General features: G+C 31.4%; 5 protein-coding genes across 5 annotated transcripts; 1 reads left to right on the top strand and 4 right to left on the bottom strand.

Moving 5' to 3' along the window:
- Nucleotides 1–5,803: 5,803 nt before the first annotated feature.
- mtrm (matrimony) lies at nucleotides 5,804–6,732 on the bottom strand. The gene is made up of 4 exons (XM_070635051.1): nucleotides 6,608–6,732; nucleotides 6,368–6,554; nucleotides 6,103–6,250; nucleotides 5,804–6,040 (listed from the first exon to the last, which is right to left on the bottom strand). Exons 1-4 carry the CDS (start codon nucleotides 6,627–6,629, stop codon nucleotides 5,882–5,884), a joined length of 516 nt encoding a protein of 171 aa, XP_070491152.1. The 5' UTR covers nucleotides 6,630–6,732; the 3' UTR covers nucleotides 5,804–5,881.
- A 1,363-nt stretch (nucleotides 6,733–8,095) lies between these two features.
- On the bottom strand, nucleotides 8,096–9,247 carry LOC139086420 (chromosome-associated kinesin KIF4A-like). Its single transcript, XM_070634872.1, has 2 exons — nucleotides 9,113–9,247; nucleotides 8,096–9,029 (listed from the first exon to the last, which is right to left on the bottom strand). The coding sequence occupies exon 2, from the start codon at nucleotides 9,024–9,026 to the stop codon at nucleotides 8,193–8,195; it is 834 nt and encodes a 277-aa protein (XP_070490973.1). The 5' UTR covers nucleotides 9,027–9,029; nucleotides 9,113–9,247; the 3' UTR covers nucleotides 8,096–8,192.
- A 1,338-nt stretch (nucleotides 9,248–10,585) lies between these two features.
- Nucleotides 10,586–12,121, bottom strand: LOC139086391 (adenylosuccinate lyase-like). Its single transcript, XM_070634829.1, has 2 exons — nucleotides 11,972–12,121; nucleotides 10,586–11,920 (listed from the first exon to the last, which is right to left on the bottom strand). The coding sequence occupies exons 1-2, from the start codon at nucleotides 12,101–12,103 to the stop codon at nucleotides 10,610–10,612; spliced, it is 1,443 nt and encodes a 480-aa protein (XP_070490930.1). The 5' UTR covers nucleotides 12,104–12,121; the 3' UTR covers nucleotides 10,586–10,609.
- Nucleotides 12,122–12,446: 325 nt separating this feature from the next.
- LOC139086084 (dual specificity mitogen-activated protein kinase kinase 4-like) lies at nucleotides 12,447–15,375 on the top strand. The gene is made up of 9 exons (XM_070634396.1): nucleotides 12,447–12,756; nucleotides 13,156–13,238; nucleotides 13,293–13,438; nucleotides 13,495–13,793; nucleotides 13,862–13,890; nucleotides 13,960–14,119; nucleotides 14,208–14,327; nucleotides 14,413–14,558; nucleotides 14,901–15,375. The coding sequence occupies exons 1-9, from the start codon at nucleotides 12,665–12,667 to the stop codon at nucleotides 14,951–14,953; spliced, it is 1,128 nt and encodes a 375-aa protein (XP_070490497.1). The 5' UTR covers nucleotides 12,447–12,664; the 3' UTR covers nucleotides 14,954–15,375.
- Nucleotides 15,376–16,056: 681 nt separating this feature from the next.
- Rsod (Related to Sod) lies at nucleotides 16,057–20,294 on the bottom strand. Its single transcript, XM_070634903.1, has 6 exons — nucleotides 20,114–20,294; nucleotides 19,712–20,026; nucleotides 19,406–19,652; nucleotides 18,506–19,318; nucleotides 16,540–18,452; nucleotides 16,057–16,478 (listed from the first exon to the last, which is right to left on the bottom strand). The coding sequence occupies exons 1-6, from the start codon at nucleotides 20,169–20,171 to the stop codon at nucleotides 16,375–16,377; spliced, it is 3,450 nt and encodes a 1,149-aa protein (XP_070491004.1). The 5' UTR covers nucleotides 20,172–20,294; the 3' UTR covers nucleotides 16,057–16,374.
- Between the last annotated feature and the right edge of the window lie 30 nt (nucleotides 20,295–20,324).

Here is a 20,324-nt window from a genome sequence, read left to right as displayed (position 1 = left end):
CTGCCGAACGTGAAATTAGAATTTTTCACGGACCATTTATAACATTTTTCTCTTCATCAGTGATTTATTAACAGTTTTTAAGGTTTTATCTTAAAGATGAGATTAGGATGAGGAACATCAAGAAACATTAGAGAGAATTCATACATCATCAAAAGTCAAATTTCTTCCGAACTATCCGAATATCCGCGCGCCAATCAAATTAGCTATCGAGGATGAAATTCGCCATTGTTTTTCAATCTAATTAATGATTTTTGGACGGAAGAGTGAGGAATTTTACAGAGGATCGGCAATAGTTTGCGCATTTGTCATTGTTTTTGATTGAACTATGAGTCAGCAGCTTCCCTGAGTGGACATTGACTTGCTTTTACTAGTTTTCAATCATTAATTAATTTAACGTTTTTCAAAAATTTGAACTTTTGCATCTTTTTTGCTTCAATTAACATGCCAATCAATTCAAGTTTCCAACGTTTTTTGAGAATTCAAAATTTCCTCATCACTTTTCACTTCAATTTCTCATTCAAAACCAAATCAACCGTTAAAAATTCAAAACTAAAAAAATCGTTAAAATCCATTTCCTCAATCAAAAGCAGGAAGTCTTTAAATTACAACAGTAATCATGATTCCGTCAAAATGAAATCCAAAATCCGCATCACTGTATTTCCTAGAAGAATCCCAATTTTCGCGCGATGAGAATTAAAAATGATCCAAAAATGAACCTTAAGAAGGAAATGGATAAATTTCTTGATTTATAGCTTTTCTCTCACTATGTTCTCGTTATTGTTTCAACTTTCTTCTCATCTGATGTGAAAACACAACAAAATAAAGAAATATTAATCAGAGAAGCGGAAATGATCATCAATTAAATCTTTAGTGTTTTTTTTTGGCAGACATCAGAGTTTTGACGGGTCTACGATTATTTAGGGGGGGATTGTTGATAAATGACGTCATGTAATAGGGGGTTGTGAGTCTGTTGAGCTGTTCATGGATCAACTAGAGGGGATGATTAAGGAATGACGGCACAAAACAGAGAATTCTCTCGATATAACCTTCAAAACACACGAATTCTGGGATTTTGAGGTTAGAAAGTCCAAGAAATTGAGATCAACGTCTTCCAGACGTCATTTACGCTCAACCCAACGAAGAATGAAAGGAAAAAAAACTAAAATATGAGAAAGTCAATCAGCGTTTACACAAAAGCAGGAACTAAATCAATCAAATCCAATAAAATATAGCCAGCTGTAAGCATTCTAAAAGATGGAATGAGAAAAAAAAACTACAAATCCTCTTGGAAAAAAAAAGAATCTCTCCCGAAAAAAAAAAAAAAATGGAAATAATAACAATTGAACAACAGAGAATTTTACACGCTTTACGCTGAATTATTTAAAAACATAACCCAGAAACGAGCTACATGTACGTAGAACAGAGTAAGTGAGAGGGGGAGATTGGGCTAGATGAATGTACATATTTTAAACAGACGAAAATAAATCGTCATATAAATGCTCGTTTACAATTTCTTTTTTCCTACTTCCAATTCATACAAAATAGAGCTCATTGTTGTTGCTTGATGGAGAATCAACGTTATTACAATAATCGAGGTTTGGGAAAATTATTGGGAATGAAGTTTTTTTATTTTATATGAAAAATATTCTATAATGCAATAATTTTACTGCTTATGCATTATGGCAGTGCCAAATTGATAATCATTATTTTGGTGCTTTGATGATTTCTATTGCAGTTGTACATACATTGTAGTTAGTATTTTTTTGAAATTGTGAAGTTTTACTCACTAATCATGTGATTATAGGAGTTATTCAGTACAATAAGCAGTTGAGAATTTAAAGAAAATTATGAAATTAGGATTTATCTAAAATTTGAATTTTAACGATTTTCAGAAATTCAAATAAAATTCCTTTCAAAAATTCGCCGATTCATCATCTTTTGATCCAAAAAAATAACGGCATTTTAAAATTCAAAATTTAACGGCTTTCAAAAATTCAAATTTCCTTTACTTCCATTAATTCAAATTTTAACGGCTTTTATTGATATCATCTCGTAATTCATGATTCATTCATTTTATTAATCTAACAATGACTCACTATCATAGCTTTAATGATTATCACACCGTCATATTTTACACAAATCAACACCATTGATATTTTTCAAAAATTAACCAAGTATCATGCGACACAAAACTACCCAAATTATTGTAATATTTCACACAAAAAAGCACGAGATGAGATATCCACAAACATTATTCAAAAATATCTGTATGATAAGAAGATGATCAAACAATGATGAAAAATAAAAATTGCGGCGAGTTTATTGGAAAGTTTTCACGGCTGTCAAGAAAAAATTTAAATTCTTTTATAGTTTGCCGAATGATTTACTCGTCTTTTATGTATTTTTGTCTGTATTATAAAATCGAGGGAATGAAGGAAGATATATTAGTTGCCGAATATTTTTTTAAATCTCTTCCTGTATTTTCACACATTTTTTTCGAAAATGAGCAAGCCACACACGACATTTTCATAGTCATTATTATTATTGGCATAGGTTCAGAGATTCAATGGCAGCAGCAGCATCAGCATTAAAAAGTAGTAGTATTAAATTAAAACATCCCTTTTTTTAGAAGCTTTTTAATACAAACATATACAGCTATTCAATGCACATCTCCTTTCCTCCTTTTCAAATCACTCTCCGTTCGGGGTTCCTTTAAAAACGACAAAAAAAAATACATTTTTGTTAAAAATATACATTTTTCACGCTTCCATTATGAATTTTAGTTCCCTTTTGTATGTACAAATGCTTTCTCACTTCTTTTATTATTATTATTATGTCTTTCATTCTTACCCCTTGAATAAAAATATCAAATAGAAATGGATATAAACTATAAGAGTGAGTGAGACGAGACCACCCTGCCATTTATTCACAGAGATTTTTCCAGTTCTATGAATGCTATTAATTCAATAGAAGATAGTTTATGCATTTTATAATGGAGATAGAAATATTTAAATTTTTGAGTTTAAATAAAATATTATTTAATATGAAATAGAAATTGAATCAATAGAAATTGAGGAGATGAATAAATTTTATATAGATATTCTGCAGGAGAATAATTTAAACTGTTCTTTGATTTTTAACGGTTTTGTAAAATTTAATTTTTTGAACCGTACAAATTCTGTTCGTTTTTAGCGGTTTTGTAGAATTTAAATTTAAAACCGTTCAAATTTTTGTGAATTTTTTAACGGTTTTGCAAATTTTGAACTTAAAAACCTTTCAAATTTTCGACAATTGTATTGTTTTCCAGGTCATTTATTTAAATTTTAAAATAACGGATTCACTATGGGCCCAAAATGGCAAAGGTTGTCAAAAATTCAGGTTATGTATGGATGTTGTAGTGCCTGAAAAGTAGTGTACGGGAAAAAAAGAAATTTTGTCCAAAACTGCTGTGTGCCTGACTTATGGCCAAAAAACGATTTTTGGTACCTGCCATTATAAAAATTGTTGGCGTGCTTCAATGCATGGACCAATTTTTTTCAAACTTTTTTTATTTATTAGATATACATAGAACCTACAAAATAGCAATACATTTGCATAATTTAGGTTCCACTGTATATCCAAAAAAGTTAAAAATATGTCAAAAAATGCGATTTTTTTTACATTTCATGCTCTCATGTAGCTATAATGCACTATGGGATAAAAAATATATATGCATTTGATAGAACCTATTTATACCTAAAAATCATACATAGATTGTAATTTAATTGGATGCACTACAAAAGCATAAAATAACTTTAAAGCCAAAAATTTTCGGTTTTTTGTGATTTTTTGACCTTTAACCCCATTTTTCCCTATAAAGTAAATTCGTGCTGTTTCAGGTGAACAGTGATTATTATAGGACTTGTATTGTACTATTATTATGTGAAAAAAAATTTCAATATGGGACCCCCCTAGCTCAATTTTGGGGGGTCCAAAGGTATGCCCCCCCTCAAAAATGGGGGTCTCTCAAAACTCAATGTTACTTTTCTTAACCGGATGTTTACCAAATAATTTAAAAACACTTTTAAACTACATTTAAACAAATTTTAAGTAGTTTCAAACTGTTCTAAACAATCGAAACTACTCATGTTAGCCAGTTCATAGATTTGTAAGTTTTTGAGTTTTAGACATATTTTCACGAGTTTTTTTGGACTCAAATAGCAATACATACATAAATTGTTTATTTTTTCATAAAGTACTAACAATATCCTATCCAACAATATATAATAAGTCATACATAACGTCAATTCAGTCAAGAATTTTGAAAAATGTTCAAAATTTTATGTTTTATTAAAATTCATCCTTCACATTTTTGCTTATAAATGCTGTTAAACTTAAGTATATGCATTGAATTTGGTATTTTTGTAGACATTAGAGTAGTATTAAGGTAATAAAAAGGTAATCAAAGTCCAAAAATAGCTTAATGTAAAAAAGGACAAAGTCCAATTTACCATATTTTGACTTCTGTAACTCAGTGCAGGGAGCATCCAAATTTTATTTTTTGAAATATTTTCTACACATATATACTAGAACTAACAGAAAATATACACAAAAGTAATTTTTCGCTGCTAATCATACGAATCGAGTTAACTAATTTTTTCTAAAAATTGCTATTTTTAAGGTTTTTCAATGGACAAATTTTTTCGATTTAATCTCGGAATATATTGTTGGATAGGATATTGTTAGTACTTTATGAAAAAATAAACAATTTATATATGTATTGCCATTTGAGTCCAAAAAACCTCGTGAAAATATGTCTAAAACTCAAAAACTTACAAATCTATGAACTGGGTAACAGGAGTAGTTACGACTGTTTAGAACAGTTTGAAACTACTTAAAATTTGTTTAAATGTAGTTTAAAAGTGTTTTTAAATTATTTGTTAAACATCCGGATAAGAAAAGTAACATTGAGTTTTGAGAGACCCCCATTTTTGAGGGGGTGCATACCTTTGGACCCCCCAAAATTGAGCTAGGGGGGTCCCATATTGAAATTTTTTTTCACATAATAATAGTACAATACAAGTCCTATAATAATCACTGTTCACCTGAAACAGCACGAATTTACTTTATAGGGAAAAATGGGGTTAAAGGTCAAAAAATCACAAAAAACCGAAAATTTTTGGCTTTAAAGTTATTTTATGCTTTTGTAGTGCATCCAATTAAATTACAATCTATGTATGATTTTTAGGTATAAATAGATTCTATCAAATGCATATATATTTTTTATCCCATAGTGCATTATAGCTACATGAGAGCATGAAATGTAAAAAAAATCGCATTTTTTGACATATTTTTAACTTTTTTGGATATACAGTGGAACCTAAATTATGCAAATGTGTTGCTATTTTGTAGGTTCTATGTATATGTAATAAATAAAAAAAGTTTGAAAAAAATTGGTCCATGCATTGAAGCACGCCAACAATTTTTATAATGGCAGGTACCAAAAATCGTTTTTTGGCCATAAGTCAGGCACACAGCAGTTTTGGACAAAATTTCTTTTTTCCCGTACACTACTTTTCAGGCACTACAACATCCATACATAACCTGAATTTTTGACAACCTTTGCCATTTTGGGCCCATAGTGGGATTTATTGAGTAGCCTAAAATTTTAATATTCTGAATGACTAAAGCCTTCCTTTATACTCAAAAGTTTCATCCAAAACCCATTTATAATCAACATAAGCATTTATTTTGGGAAATTATATTACAATTTTGATGAAAAATCATTTAACTATATAGAGTCGTACTGTAAAATTGACTAGCAATAGATTCTTCTTAAAAATGATGTAGAACATTAAACACAATAATAACTAAAGATCAATATGATCAAAATAATTCATTTTCACAGACGATGCAAATTGTTTGTTTCAGGTTTCGTGGACTTTTTTGGAGTCTTGAAGCAGTTTATGAAATCTAATATTTTTTTGCGATCCTGGATGTCGTTGATATCAATGGATTTTAAATCATCATCAGAAAGGGTAAACATCGCATCCAGATTTATCTAAAATGGAAAATATCATCAGTAAGCATCTGTGCATGTAGATATTAAACTATTACACTTACTTCTTCCTTGTTAAAAATGTCTAGATACTTCGTTAATTCCAAGTGCTGCAAAACTGTCTTGACATTCAGCGTCTTGTCCATAAGACGACTTTTGTTGCTTCTCAATTCAGGCTCATTCTTTAATTTCTCAGGATTTTCCTTTCGCACTCTGTACAGAAAAGCAATAAGACTTCAGATTAATAAACTTCCAGTACTGGATCTCAAACTGATTTAAGCATTTAAATAAATCAAAGATATTTTTGCTGTATCTCATTAATTTACTTACTTTGGATCACGTTTCTTTAAAAATGGCGATGCAGGTGAAACTTTCTTATTAATTGGACTAATATTTGGTGTTCTTATCTGATTAAGTCCAAATGGCGAAAAACTTCGTCTGCCGACATCTGGCTTCAGAAACTGATCTGATCTATTAAAAATACTTGGTGACTGGAAACTGCGATTCATTGGAGAGCCTGCAATTAAATTCAATTAATAAAAAATTATAGAAAATTAACCTTAAAAATACCTATTCCTAATTTTGAAGACATTTTCGATTATTTCAGTTTGTTTTTTACTATTTTTAGCTTAAAAGATGCTTATTTATGACTTATGAGTTAAATAACTATAATTAAAACAGTCAAAGAGGTAAAATTAATATTTATTTGATTATGACGTGCACAACTACGATTATATGAGGACAATGAATTTAACGGTTACAAATTATTCAAATGTTGTGAAACCCTATAAGTTCACCACAAAAATTTGTAGGGTTTTCAAAAAGAATGCAAAAATTTTAATTTTGACAATTTATTGATTTTATTAGGGCTTCTAGATGATTATGAGTGAACTGTTAAGGCTATTCCTGCAGGGTATTTGTATAAGATGACTTAGATCAACATCCTTAAGGACCTTATAACAACAAAAATAATTTAAATTCCATTATATCAAGCAGTAATTCACATTTTATTGTACTGGATCAGCTAATAAACTGACAAAAGATACGGTTAGATTATATCCGTACCCATCCATACGATTAACAATGACTTTACTCTTTTTTTTTATAACACCATGAAGAAGCATGAAATATTTTCATGAAATCCTTATTTTCTAAGGTATTTTAGCATGCTTATTTTCATCAATTTGGAACTTCCATACATGTCTGTAATATAACGAAACAAATTTTCTCTATATAAAAAAAAAATTTAAGGGAACCGTAAAGATCTCACAATTTAATTGCGGCTATAATTTCTTTTCATTCACACATCATATGGATATGAACACAAGCGTAACTAGTTTATTTAATAAATATTAAATAATTCATCACATTCTTAAAGAGATGGAAATAATGTGGCGATGATAATGAAATTTCATGATATCAATTATATCCCATACTCGATTATCGTATGCTGTAATGAAAGGGTAGAATTTATTGAGATTTTAAGTATGCAGATAAGATGATCAAGTGCCGAATATAATCCATCTCGTGCCTACATATTTTGTGTGTTTATGGATTTAAAAAGTTAAGGAAGAAAATCACAAAAATATTTTTTTAAGCCTTTTCTGTGACGAAAAGGATGTACTTAAATCTCCAATTAAGATTAGCAAGTCACATGGTCAAACAGAAAATTGACTTTGCAGGTAAAGTCAAGGATCAGGTAGGTTTTGTGGATGTAATGGATTTTTGGATTAACAGTCTTAGCACTTGTCACATAATTTCTTGAAAGATGAAGATATTTTAATTGGATAAAGTCTTGAATGAGGCTTAAATCTTCAAGAATGTCAACAGCAAAAAGTCGTTATTTTTTAAATATTTACGATTTCAAAAAAATTTTGACGGTTAATGTTTGAATTTTTTTGACCGTTAATTTTTAAATAAATTTTTCATTCATTTTCCTCAATTTTAGTTCTGTTCCTGTTTCAAACCATTAAACTATAATAATAAAGTTCCAATTTTTATTTTTCATTCTCAATTAGTGTTTTATAAAACATTTTAATTCTATGTTTAAAACAGTTTTGAAAATATGTGTTGTATTAGTCATGAGTGATTAACTGCTAATTGTTATAATTAGTATAAGTCATTAACTATGCAGGCAATTTCATTTTATGGAATTTTAAATTCCTTCAGAAGTCATTTCGCTTACAGCCTCAAGATCAACAGACGATTCCTTTTTTTCAACACCTTCTTTGGGTGTTGGTTCAATATTTAAGCAATTAGCACAATTGCAATTGTTACAGTAACTTCCAGATCTTTTGCATACACAGAATTTCTTCAAACAACTTCTTTTGCATTTACATGTCACTTTAGACTTCTTCGTATTAAATTCCAAATGTGGACTGTAGTCAGGATCTTTTAAGTCATCAATTGACTTACTGCTTTCAACATCATTTATTGGTTCCGCAATGTACGAATCAATGGATTTTGAGCGTTTTTTCTTTATTGTCTTCTTTGGCACTTTTAGATTCGCAATTTCAGCTGACAATTTTTCAATGCGATCTTCAGCTTTGGTCAGTTGTGTCTTAAAGTCATTACGAGAATCCAATAGCTTATTTAATAAATGAACCACTGCTGTTCTCAGTTCAGGAATTGTCGTGAAACTTTCAGATAATTTTTTGACTTTTCCTTCCAAATTTTCCTGCTTTGAACTTAATTCAATTATTTGAGCTCCTCTCACTTCCAAATCCTCTTCAATTTTCATTATTTGTCCATTTGTTGCATCAGTTTTGTCTTGAATAGCTTTTAGGTCGCATAAATACTTAAAGAGTACTTCCTGATCATTTACGAGAGAATCAATTAGATGCTTAAGATCCAGTGCTGAATACAGCAAGGTCAACTCATTGTCTATCAAATTCTTACGATGTATCTCTACAGCTTCTAATGAGCGTCTGGTCTGCTCCATTTTCTTGTCAAAGTTGCGATTCAGTACTTCCTGTAGCTTTGGATCCATTTTCTGTCAATGAGAATTACGGAAATTGTTAATTAAATGCAAAATTTTGTTAAATTGATATTTTAATAAAAAAATAATTTTCTTACGATATTTCAGATTCTGTTGGGAATATAATGCACTGATTTATCACTTCATTCACTGTCGATATAATAGTTTAATTCCAGATTTTATTTGTTTTGTCAAAAAACACGTTTTAAAATTTTTTCTTTACAAGCCTGCGGAATATTTTAAATTTTTCAAAATTGTTATAAATTTTTGAAATTTTGAAAACCGTTGAAAAGTCAAAATAACAAAATTTCATTTTTGAATGTTTTAAATTGAAATTTTAACAATTAATGACTTAAAAAATAATAAAAATACCTAAAAAATCTACAAAATTAATATTTTTAAGGAAACAAATATCCTTTCATCTTTTGACACTTTTCAATTTCTAAACTATCAATCAGATAAAAATTTTTCATGCTTTATTAAAAAAGGGTTCATTTTTGAGGTTTTTCTTCTTCATTCACAGCTTTGCCTTAAAGAAATATTCTCCATTTGAATTTCTGTTACCAACACATAACAAAACTAAACTTTTTTTGTGTCCCTTTTCAGAAGCGTTAATTTGTTACGGGAGTCTGTAGATTTTTATTTCTGTTCAATGTGTTTAAAGCTACGCCACAATGAAGATCTAATTTGTGAACATTTAGATGCAAATTGATTATAAATTTTCACCTGCATATCTTAATTGAGCAATAAAAGAATCATCATAATATTCAGTGGCTATAAATGAGCGGTCCGAAAAATGATAAGTGTTGTACATTTTATAAATAAATTCATAGGCTGCTCATGCATGCTAACATTGCATACATACGATAGATATAAAATATGAAAAATATAAATTTTGACGCATCCATGGCAAACACAACATATCAATTTTGTGAACGAGTTTTTAAGTGATGTGATGTGTGAAGGTAATGACTGCAGATTGTCATTTTATGAATTGTAATGTCGATAATTGACTGACAGTTGATTTCAAATTTTTTTGAATTTTGAAAACAATACAGAATTTGAATTTTTGAAATCCGTTAGATTTTGAACATCAAAAGTTCAAAAAAGTTTTGGATTTGAATTTTGAACTTCAAAGGTTTTTAGAAATTTGAATTTTTGACAGTCGTTAATTTTTAAATGCTAAAAAGTTGTTACATTTGACTATAAAATTGTACGTATTTTCCCAATAGAGCTAATAAAAATTATTCATCACATTCAGACACAACACTAAAACAAGCTTAATGAATATGCGCTACACTTGCCAGCATCATAAAACTGTATTTAAATTATTAAAAAATATTACACTCTCTGTCTCTTTTATTAGACGTTTATTATTTAGCATGCTATGATGAGCGATGATGTAGGTCTTCCATTATGCTTTATGATGATATTTTTTATATGCAAAAAAGGGAAGCAAAAAAAGAAAAAAAATTTTGTGCTGATATAAAAAATTATTAAAAAATTCTTGCATGATAAAAAATTTGTTCCATTGATGCAACGCAGACATAGTAGTGATTTTATTACGGGGAATGAAAATGCGATTAAATTAAGAATCAAATTGACAAATTTACAGACGATGAGTTTCTTTTCAATTGTTCATCATATCTTTCCAACAGCGACTTAACTTCCTCATCATAAAATTCGACAACTTGCTGTGCAGCTCTTCCGGTGAATGATTTAGGATCTATAAGAAGATCTATCTGATTAAAAATCGGCTTGAAATAAGAATCAAATTTAATTCTCTCAATTAAATCATTCTTCTTGCCGTGCTGCTTAACTTGATTTGATGCTTCGTGTGATAAAATTCTGAGTCTTTCATGACATTCTTGACGATCAATTCCTGCTATTTCCATAGCTGATAAAATATTTTCAGTTGCCATAAACGGAAGTTCTTGTTCGATATGAGATTCAATGACTTTTGGATAGACAATTAGGCCTTGCGAGATGTTCAATAAGGTCAATAAGCATGCATCGGCTGTGAGAAAACTTTCCGATATTGTAATTCTTCGATTTGCTGAGTCATCTAATGTCCTTTCCATCCATTGATTAGCAAAGGTATTTGCAGCATTAGAATGTAGTGTTATTAAGTGCCTGGCAAGTCCACAGCATCGTTCAGATCGCATTGGATTTCTTTTGTATGGCATTGCTGATGATCCAATTTGTGTCGTTTCAAAAGGCTCTTCTACTTCCTTCATCGATGCAAGAAGACGCAAATCTGAACAAATTTTATGTATTGATGCTCCAAGTGATGATAATGCGGATATAACGTCAAGATCAACTTTACGTGAATATGTTTGACCTGTGATTGAATAACTTTGAGTAAATCCAGCCATTGTTGTTACTAACTTATCTAATTGTTTGACTTTATCATGATCTCCATCGAACTTTTCAAGGAAGCTAGCTTGAGTGCCGGTGGTTCCTTTAACACCACGAAACTTTAGATTATTAAGGCAGGAATTTAAATTTTTCTCATCCACCATTAAGTCATGTATCCATAACATTGCTCTTTTCCCAACTGTTGTCAACTGAGCTGGCTGAAGATGTGTGAATCCTAAAGTTGGCAATGCACAATAATTTAAGGCAAATTCCGATAATTCCTTAATAACAGCCACAAGTCTATTTATGATAATATTCAGACCCTCTTTCATGATAATTAAATCTGTATTATCTGTCACATAACAAGAAGTAGCACCGCTGTGGATAATTCCTTTGGATGTTGGACATAACTTGGCAAAAATATTGATGTTGGCAAAAACTTCATGTCTAGTCTTGCTTTCTTCAACTTTGAGGTCTTCATAGTCTATTTTATCGATGTTCTTCTCCATCTGAGTGATTTGCTTCTCGGATATCTCCAATCCAAGCTCCTAGAATTAAAGGATAATTAATATATTTTTCAATTATGGAAGTTTTTCTACCTTTTGGCTCTTCGCTAAATAAATCCATAATTTTCTATACGATGTGATCTTATAATGTTCCGAAAATATATACTGCATTTCTTGTGATGCGTATCGTGTCGATAGACATGATTTGTATGCTTTTTCAGACATTATTTACAATAAATTTAATAAAACTTTAAATTTTGATTAGAATTTCAGGTTATGAAAATATCAAGATAGAAAATTCAAATTTTAAGAAATCGTTAAAAATTTAAAAATTGAAAAGTCGTTGGAATTTTTTGTAATTAATCAAATTTTGAAAATTTTAGTAAGCAATGAAATTATAATTTATTGTACTAGGTATGATTTTTTTCTCGGAAAATATCGGGCATCAGTCTTTTAGAACCGCTAAACATTAATTCAAGTAAAATATCATAACGGTCACAAAAAAATCAAAGTTGTTTGCACAATATTCTGATTCTCCCCTCATGAGTTGCAAGAAGAAAAACAAAAGGTCGATTCCCCCTAAGTTGCAGAAGAAAAATAAAATAAATTAAGTGAAACATTTAAAACGCAGCTTTAATTAACATTCATAAGACAGGATTGAAAAAGTCTTCAAGTATAATCAAAACCATCACCATTGATGGAGAAAAATTCATCAAGCAATAACAAAATAGATGAGAAAATAATTATCAAATAGTTTTCTACAAAAATTCAGAACAATTTTAAGAAATGGATAATAAAAAAGCATTAAAATTAGTATTTCCAAGTCCAAATCAGTCCAGAACAGCTCATCGTGCGTCTCCGCAAGCACTGCCAACTAGGTGAGTCACGAAAAAGTTTGGGAAAAAAAATCACAAGTTTTGTGGAATTTGTCTTATCAGGCCATGATTTATCACTTGCTTCCAGTTCAGAGTTGTTAATTTCTGTGTAAATCTGATTTAGCAAATATTGGCACTGATTTCTCCAATGCAGGGCATTGAAACGTCTTAAATTCAAGTTCCTGTCTATGTTGAATGTTAAGTGACTTAGGATTTGAATTTTTGATGCTTAACTGATGTGGCAGTAGCAGAGAGATGCATTGTTACTGCTAGTGGTTGTTTACTATCCAAAAAGATTGTAAACAATCCAGATTAATAAATAATTAACATATCCAGTGATAAATCTTACAAAAGTTGCCAACTCTGACTTACTTCCTAATAAATCTCTTCTCTCTTATCAAGTCGTGACCGTGTTCGAGCAACAGCACATTCAGATTCCGGTAAATTGCAATTCAGCACCACGGAAATATATGATTTCACTGCAGGTAATGCAATTTCACATAATTAATTCGCAGAAGTTGTAAGTTTGACATTTTCAGATGATCTCTTGGATCTTGGGGAAATTGGACGTGGTGGGTTTGGGAGCGTCAACAAAATGATATTCAAGAAAAATGAAAAAGTAATGGCAGTTAAGCGAATACGATGTTCAAATGTTGTCGATGAACGAGAACAAAAAAGGATTATGGTGAGTTAGTGCTGACATTAAGCATAACATAATTTCTAATATTCTCAGTATTCCAGGATCTGGATGTAGCTATGAGATCGTCAAATGACTGTAGTTATATCGTCCGCTTCTATGGAGCTATATTTAAGGAAGGTGATTGTTGGATTTTAATGGAATTGATGTCAATTTCCCTCGATAAATTTTATAAATATGTTTATGACCGTCAAAATCAACGTATACCGGAGAATATTCTCGGGCAAATAACCGTTGCCACTGTTCACGCTTTAAATTATTTAAAGGAAAAATTGAAAATAATTCATCGGGATGTAAAGCCATCAAATATTCTATTACACGATAGAGGTGATATTAAACTTTGGTAAGTCTTTCATTCTTAAATCACTTCCTCGATCAGTATGACTCATACATTTTGGAATTTATTTACAGTGATTTTGGCATTTCTGGGCAATTGATAGGTAATTAACATAATTGTCGTTATGACAACCTTACTGAATGCTAATTTTTTACACATTCTATTACTACAGACTCGATTGCAAAAACAAAAGATGCAGGTTGCAGGCCATACATGGCACCGGAGAGAATCGATCCAGAATTTTCTCATAAAGGATATGATGTACGTTCAGATGTATGGTCACTTGGGATCACGTTAATGGAAGTAGCAACCGGAAAATTTCCTTATCCAAAGTAAGTTCAAAAAAAGCACAATAAAAAATATTCCCGCCTACATGCCTACATTCAATTGACTTATTTGCTGCATATTTTCTTCATTTAGTAAGTGGGCATCTGTTTTCGAGCAATTGTATCAAGTCGTTCAAGGTCCAGCACCACAATTAACTCGTCACTATAACGGAATTGATTTTTCGGAAGAATTTTGTAGTTTTGTAAATACGTGGTAAGTTTGATGAACGATAAAAGAAAAAAAATAGACCATAATGACTCATTCATTATTAATCATACTCTAATTTTGGTTTTTGTAGTCTGATAAAAGAAGAAAAAAATCGTCCGAAGTATCAAACATTGTTACAACATTCGTTTATTCAGTTACATGAGAAATTACAGCCTTATGTTCATCCCGAAGTCTCTGCGTATATTGCAAACGTTTTAGAATCTATGTCCAATAATGGTATGTATTGAACTGTTTATTTATTTAGTATGTGAATCTTGAAAGTGCGTGTGGTATGCTATATTGATTTTGAGTAATTGCATGTCTTGGGAGTTGAGTTGAAATGGAATTTTTGGGGGGTTGTGTGAAAGTTTTCATTAATGGCTTCGATTCTTGCCACTTTTTTCTATCAATTTGCTTGTCTAAATCATAATTTTCATTAAAATTGAGCTTAAAATTGACAATTTAAACTTTTTAGTGAGAAATGAAAAATGGCGGGAAATTTGTTCTCAACCTTAAGTGTCTTTCTGACCTTAACGAACTCTAAACTGTATTCTAATCTATATTTTGTTAAACTACTAGGTATTTCCCAATTCACAACCGATGTCCAAGGTGCAAACCCCGTTTGTTGGTAAAAAAATGCAGTTTTTTTTAAACATATTTAAAACAGTTTTAAGTTCCAATGTGTCATCAGTACGGAAGATAAACACACACATTTTTAATTAATATAAAACAGTTGTTTTAGCATAATGAATGATGATAACTGCACTATTATGAAATTAAGTAAGGTACTGTTAAAATTTATTAAATTTATTATAATTTTTTTCTTTCGAAAAAATAAAAAAACAATAAAGCAAAAAATAAATTAAAATAAATTTTGAGAAAACAAGTTTGACAATAATTGATGGATAGAATGAAAAACACAGAGTCATGATAAACTTGTTAAGAAGAGCTTATGCATGATTTAAAACTATTGATAAAACAGATGATGAAAATAAAATAATAAAATAATAAAATTAAATTAAATAAAAATTAATAGAATTTTTTCGAAAGCGGATTTAAAGGCTTTTTGATGATTTTGACTAGATATATTACTTATATTCCAGTTACGTCTGAGATATAGGGATGATAGCTACTAAATTATCTAATGATTGGAATATTGATAGATCGGGACCTGAAAGTATCACGTTGTGTGGAAAAAACCTAAGGAAGATCGAATCGAGAGCCTAGATTTGAAAAATTGTTAACTTGATCCTACATTTGTAATTGTATCTAATCACCTATTTGAACTAAAGCTCATACGTACCAAAACCAGAGCACAAAGTCGACTTGAAATTAGCAAGAAATCGAATCGACTTAAATCGATTTTTCGTTACTAAATCCAAGCCGACTTTGATTTCTATTCAATTCAAAACTGGCGTATCTTTACGTAGCATATGACTGCCTCCAGACGCTTCATACGCACTAAATCAATGTGTTACCTACTTATCAAGAAGACTAGTTTCTTCATCTTCTTCATCCTAATGAGTCATGCTTAGATTAAGAAGCTTTACAAGCTTAGTGACGCATTAAATAGACTACACACGGTAAAATTCTATACCTATGAACAATTAGTCAGACGCTCAATTTCATATGAGAATATTATAATTATATCCACAACTAATTGAATTTACCACATTACGTACATTATAGAAAAAAGTTCCATTTATTGAGAACAAAAACAGTTAATGTACATGTATATAAGGTCTTTATGTAAAATATCGTATAAATTTCACTAAAAATAATTTATGGAATCTCGAGTCTTGCGTGTTTAATCTGATAAAGATTTTAAACTTAATCTCACAAATAACTTAACAAATAAAATTAATTTTTATGGATGTATAAGGTAGATCTCGAAGTCAACTCTGATTTTGTATAGGAAAGTTGATTCAGGTCGACTCGGCTTCATATAAAACTTGAGTTAACTCCGAGCTCTGGTATAAGGTAATAGGAAGTCATAGGATTCTTTGATTCTCTCTAAAATCCTACATACTTCTTCAAATCACTAAGCTTCTCTTTACAAAATCCAATGAAGGATAAATAACATAAATGAGACATTAAGGGTAATTCTAATTTGAGGCACAGCTGATGAAGTTTTACTTAATAAACGATTTGATTTCTCTGCAAAAAAAAGTCAGTTCCGTTAGATATTTAAAAAGCACTTAAAAACCCAATTACTCACTTTTCTTGTCATTCGGATCCCTCACACTGCAGATTCTGTAAGCAATTTTCTTCTTTCTCTTCGAATTTACGTAGCCCGGAACATAAAGTGATGGCTCTGCCAATTGGCCTGTTGACATCAACCTTGAAAAGTCTTGTTCCAGTTGAAAAGCTTTGGGACCTTTGAAGTGCAATTTGAAAGCCACACAGGCACCTCCATGGAGAATTTGAGTTGTTCTTGAATCAATATGAAGGAACCATTCAGGAATTCCCATGACTTTCCTAACTTCCTCGATAAATTGAGACAAGACAAATCTTGGAGGTCTCTCGACATTTACGTACTTGACAATGTCATAATCAGGTTCAATGTTGGCACATGCATATCTTTCACTTGACATATTGGCACCGAAAATTACGATTGAACGTCCAACAGCACTAATATCACCTTCCAATGGAAAATTTGGATCTGAGAAAATCATTCTGTCAACTCCAATGTTAATTGTGCCTAATCTTGCGGAAACGTCACCAACATAACATCTTAGTGGATTATCTCGTCCACATTCCTGTCTATAAAGTTCATCATTCAATGGATCTGCAAGCTGTGTGTAATGTGGATTCCATACATATCCACCTGCTACACATCTAGTTGCTGTTTGCTGAACGGTCGCATCAACACTAACAGGATTGACATAAACACTCCAATTATGATGCCATGTGACGTTTCTATCGCCATCACCTGGATGTCGTAGCTTTACTTCTAAAATTGTGTCACTTTGACTTCCGTCATTGCCAATAAGCTGTGTCATTCTTACATATCCCCAAGCATAACCAAGTGGATTATGGAAGGAAGCAATTCCACGGATTTCTCGAGCTTCACTTGGACTATACCCACGCTCTAAAGTACTACATGCCCATCTGAACATCCTTTCTCGTTTATGAACAACAATCGACCTTCCAACAAGATTTTCATAGCCGAAAAGTGGAAGATTTGTATCATTATAGTTCTTAGAGTACTCAGTCAGTCCATCGAGAGTTCCAAACTTTCCTGATAAGTCACCCATTTCATATTCATCTGTTGTTCCTTGCTGTGGTAATGGAGAAAGCTTAGGATTAATATTCTTTGGATTATAGTGACCATAAAGTGTTGAATCTTCACATGGAAACTCCAAATCTTCCTCAACTGATGTCATATGGACGTGATATCCTGAATTGTCCTCCAGATCCTTAAAGCTGACTTCTACATTCGTTAATTCATATTCAGACTGCTGAGTCATTTCAACCTTGCCTTTTAATTGCAGTTGACCACCATTTGGATGCCAATTCTTTGCTATAATTTTTCGTGGATGAAAACCTTCAATTCTTGTACATCCAAGACGTTCTCCTCTAGCAACTGGACCGTTTTTACCATAAATTGTTATGGATTTTCCCAAAATGGTACTGAATCCACTAAGAGGAAGGTTATCGTCCGTAAATAATTTCCTTGTGAATCTAAGTGAGTCTTTTTTGCCCCCAGCTATGTTCAATGTCCCTAATCTTGACAGATCTCCTAATCTACAGAACTTATTGCCATCATCGAGGCATCGCTCTTTGGTTGGCACCTTTGTTGGATTGAAAATATCGCCTGTAGATATACATCGGTTCTGCCAAGAATAATAATCAATATTTGGTGGATGCAAGTGGATACTCCACTCATGATCGTCTGTATTATTAAGACTTGATCCATCAGCATGTATCAAATATTCAACAATTACAGTTGTGTCGTGCCATGGCTCATCTTTAGGCTGCCTGAAGAGAATTTTTCCAACTAAAGGATATCGAAATTGAGCTTGAAGGGTTTGCATTGGAACTTGATAATCTTTAGATCTTTCGTATAGAGAAAATGCACTGCAGCCTGCTGGAAACTCTTTTATGTCTTGTGGATTTGAACGATCGAATCTGAAAAGAGACAAGATTAGGTTTCAGACCTGTAAGTCATAATGCATACTTACTGATTTAATGAAAATCCACGATTGACAATTGAGTGCCTTCCTGTTAATGGTAAGAACAAGTCCCAATAGATGCCACTAAGTTCATTCGATCCATCTTCGATTATAAACTTATGCTTGTCCATTTTGTTCCTTCCACTTAATTTACCAAGCAGATCTCCAATATAATATTGATCTTGAGTACCATATCCAGGTGGTGGATAGTTATCTATGTTAAATTCATGTCTTGGCTCGAACACGTTACCCATTGTCATGCAATAATCAGCATGAAGAGTTGTTGGTGGAAGATTGTGGACTTTAAAGCTTGCTATATTCTTTGCATACTCAAAATTGCTTTGTAATGTTCCATCGGCAGCAGCGAATGTAAAGTTCAGCCATGTTGGCTCAAATCTTGATCTTTGGATCAACGTTACTTCCCCTTTGATTCCATTGGAGTTTATAAAAGCTTTAGCGACACGAGCTTTTAATAATCGAATTTTAGCACATCCCAAAAAGTCATTCCTGCTATCTAAAATCACAACATAAAGCTTTCTTGATGGTCCATTGATGTCCGATTCCATAAGATGCAACTTATTATCTTGAAAGACTTGATTAGCATTGATATTCAATTTGTCACTGATTCTTAACTTTCCAACACGATCATCGATGTCACCAATTGAATTTCCAGGTCCATAATTCTGTGGATCGTAGATTGTTTGAAGGACATTGCAGTTCTCTTCAATTCTGTCTGTTGTTTGGTCGAAGATGTCTGTAGCGTAGATCTTCCATGAAAATAGAGAAATTGCTGATGTTGTTGGGAATGATGAGTTTAGGTGCCTGGAATTAAGAAGGGATTTAGTAGGACACTAACATGAACAGATTAAGCCTAGGCACTGAAACATGACAAGATACTCAAATACTTACTTATCAGCACCTCCATAATGATGTAAATTCGAATAAATCAGCAACTCAGAATTGAAGCTTTTCTCCGACTTGAGCCACCTGAAGTACATACTACCGGTAACACCTTTACGGAACTTAGCCTCTGCATTATGTTCCATCTCATTCTGCTCATTAAATAGCATTTTATTAGTGATTGTCGAACAGATTCTAACATTTCTGTCATTGCCACTGGTCATTACAATTGATCGTCCCCAAAGTCCATTCTCACCTGTTAATCAAAAAGTAAGTCAATTAATTCCGAAAAAAAAAATCCACAATAAAACTCACCAGACAAGTTTAAGTCTACATCATTCCACGTTGATGATTCATTACCGGGTAATATTAAGTACCCAAGTTTGTCATCAAAAGAAATTAATTCGCGTCCAACACGATCTCGTTTACATCTTTCTACTGGATCAACAATTGAGTAATCAACCGGATTATTGTACAGTCCCCACGACCAACTCTGTTCTGAGTATTGCAAGGTCGCTTCAAGAAATGCTTTCACTTTCACTAATTTCGGATTTGTTTGTGAATTTGTAAAATGAATTTCCCCATGTAGTCCACTTTGTGAGAAGTAGGCGATTAACTCAACGGAACTGACTGTATTGGATGATTAATTTTTTTTTTGAATATTCTAGTCCAAGGTGATTTTGCATGAATGATTAATAAGTTAATTATGCAATTTACCTGATAAAATTTGAAGAACTTGGAAGTAAATTAAAGAAATCAAAAAGCTTTTGTTCATTTTCAGACAGTCTGATTATTTCATGATGCTTAATAGACACTAAAATTCACTAATTATTAAATTAAATTTGCAAAATTAACAAAAACTATTCAAATAAAAACTTTAAATATCTCTTTGGATTTCTTTTCGGTTAGAAGCTTAGTGTTAAACTAA

The sequence above is a fragment of the Chironomus tepperi genome, unplaced genomic scaffold (genome assembly GCF_022539635.2).
Source record: "Chironomus tepperi strain 1889 unplaced genomic scaffold, CSIRO-AGI_Ctep_v1 contig_85, whole genome shotgun sequence".
Lineage (NCBI taxonomy): Eukaryota > Metazoa > Arthropoda > Insecta > Diptera > Chironomidae > Chironomus > Chironomus tepperi.
This window is presented reverse-complemented; position numbering and strand designations above follow the sequence as displayed.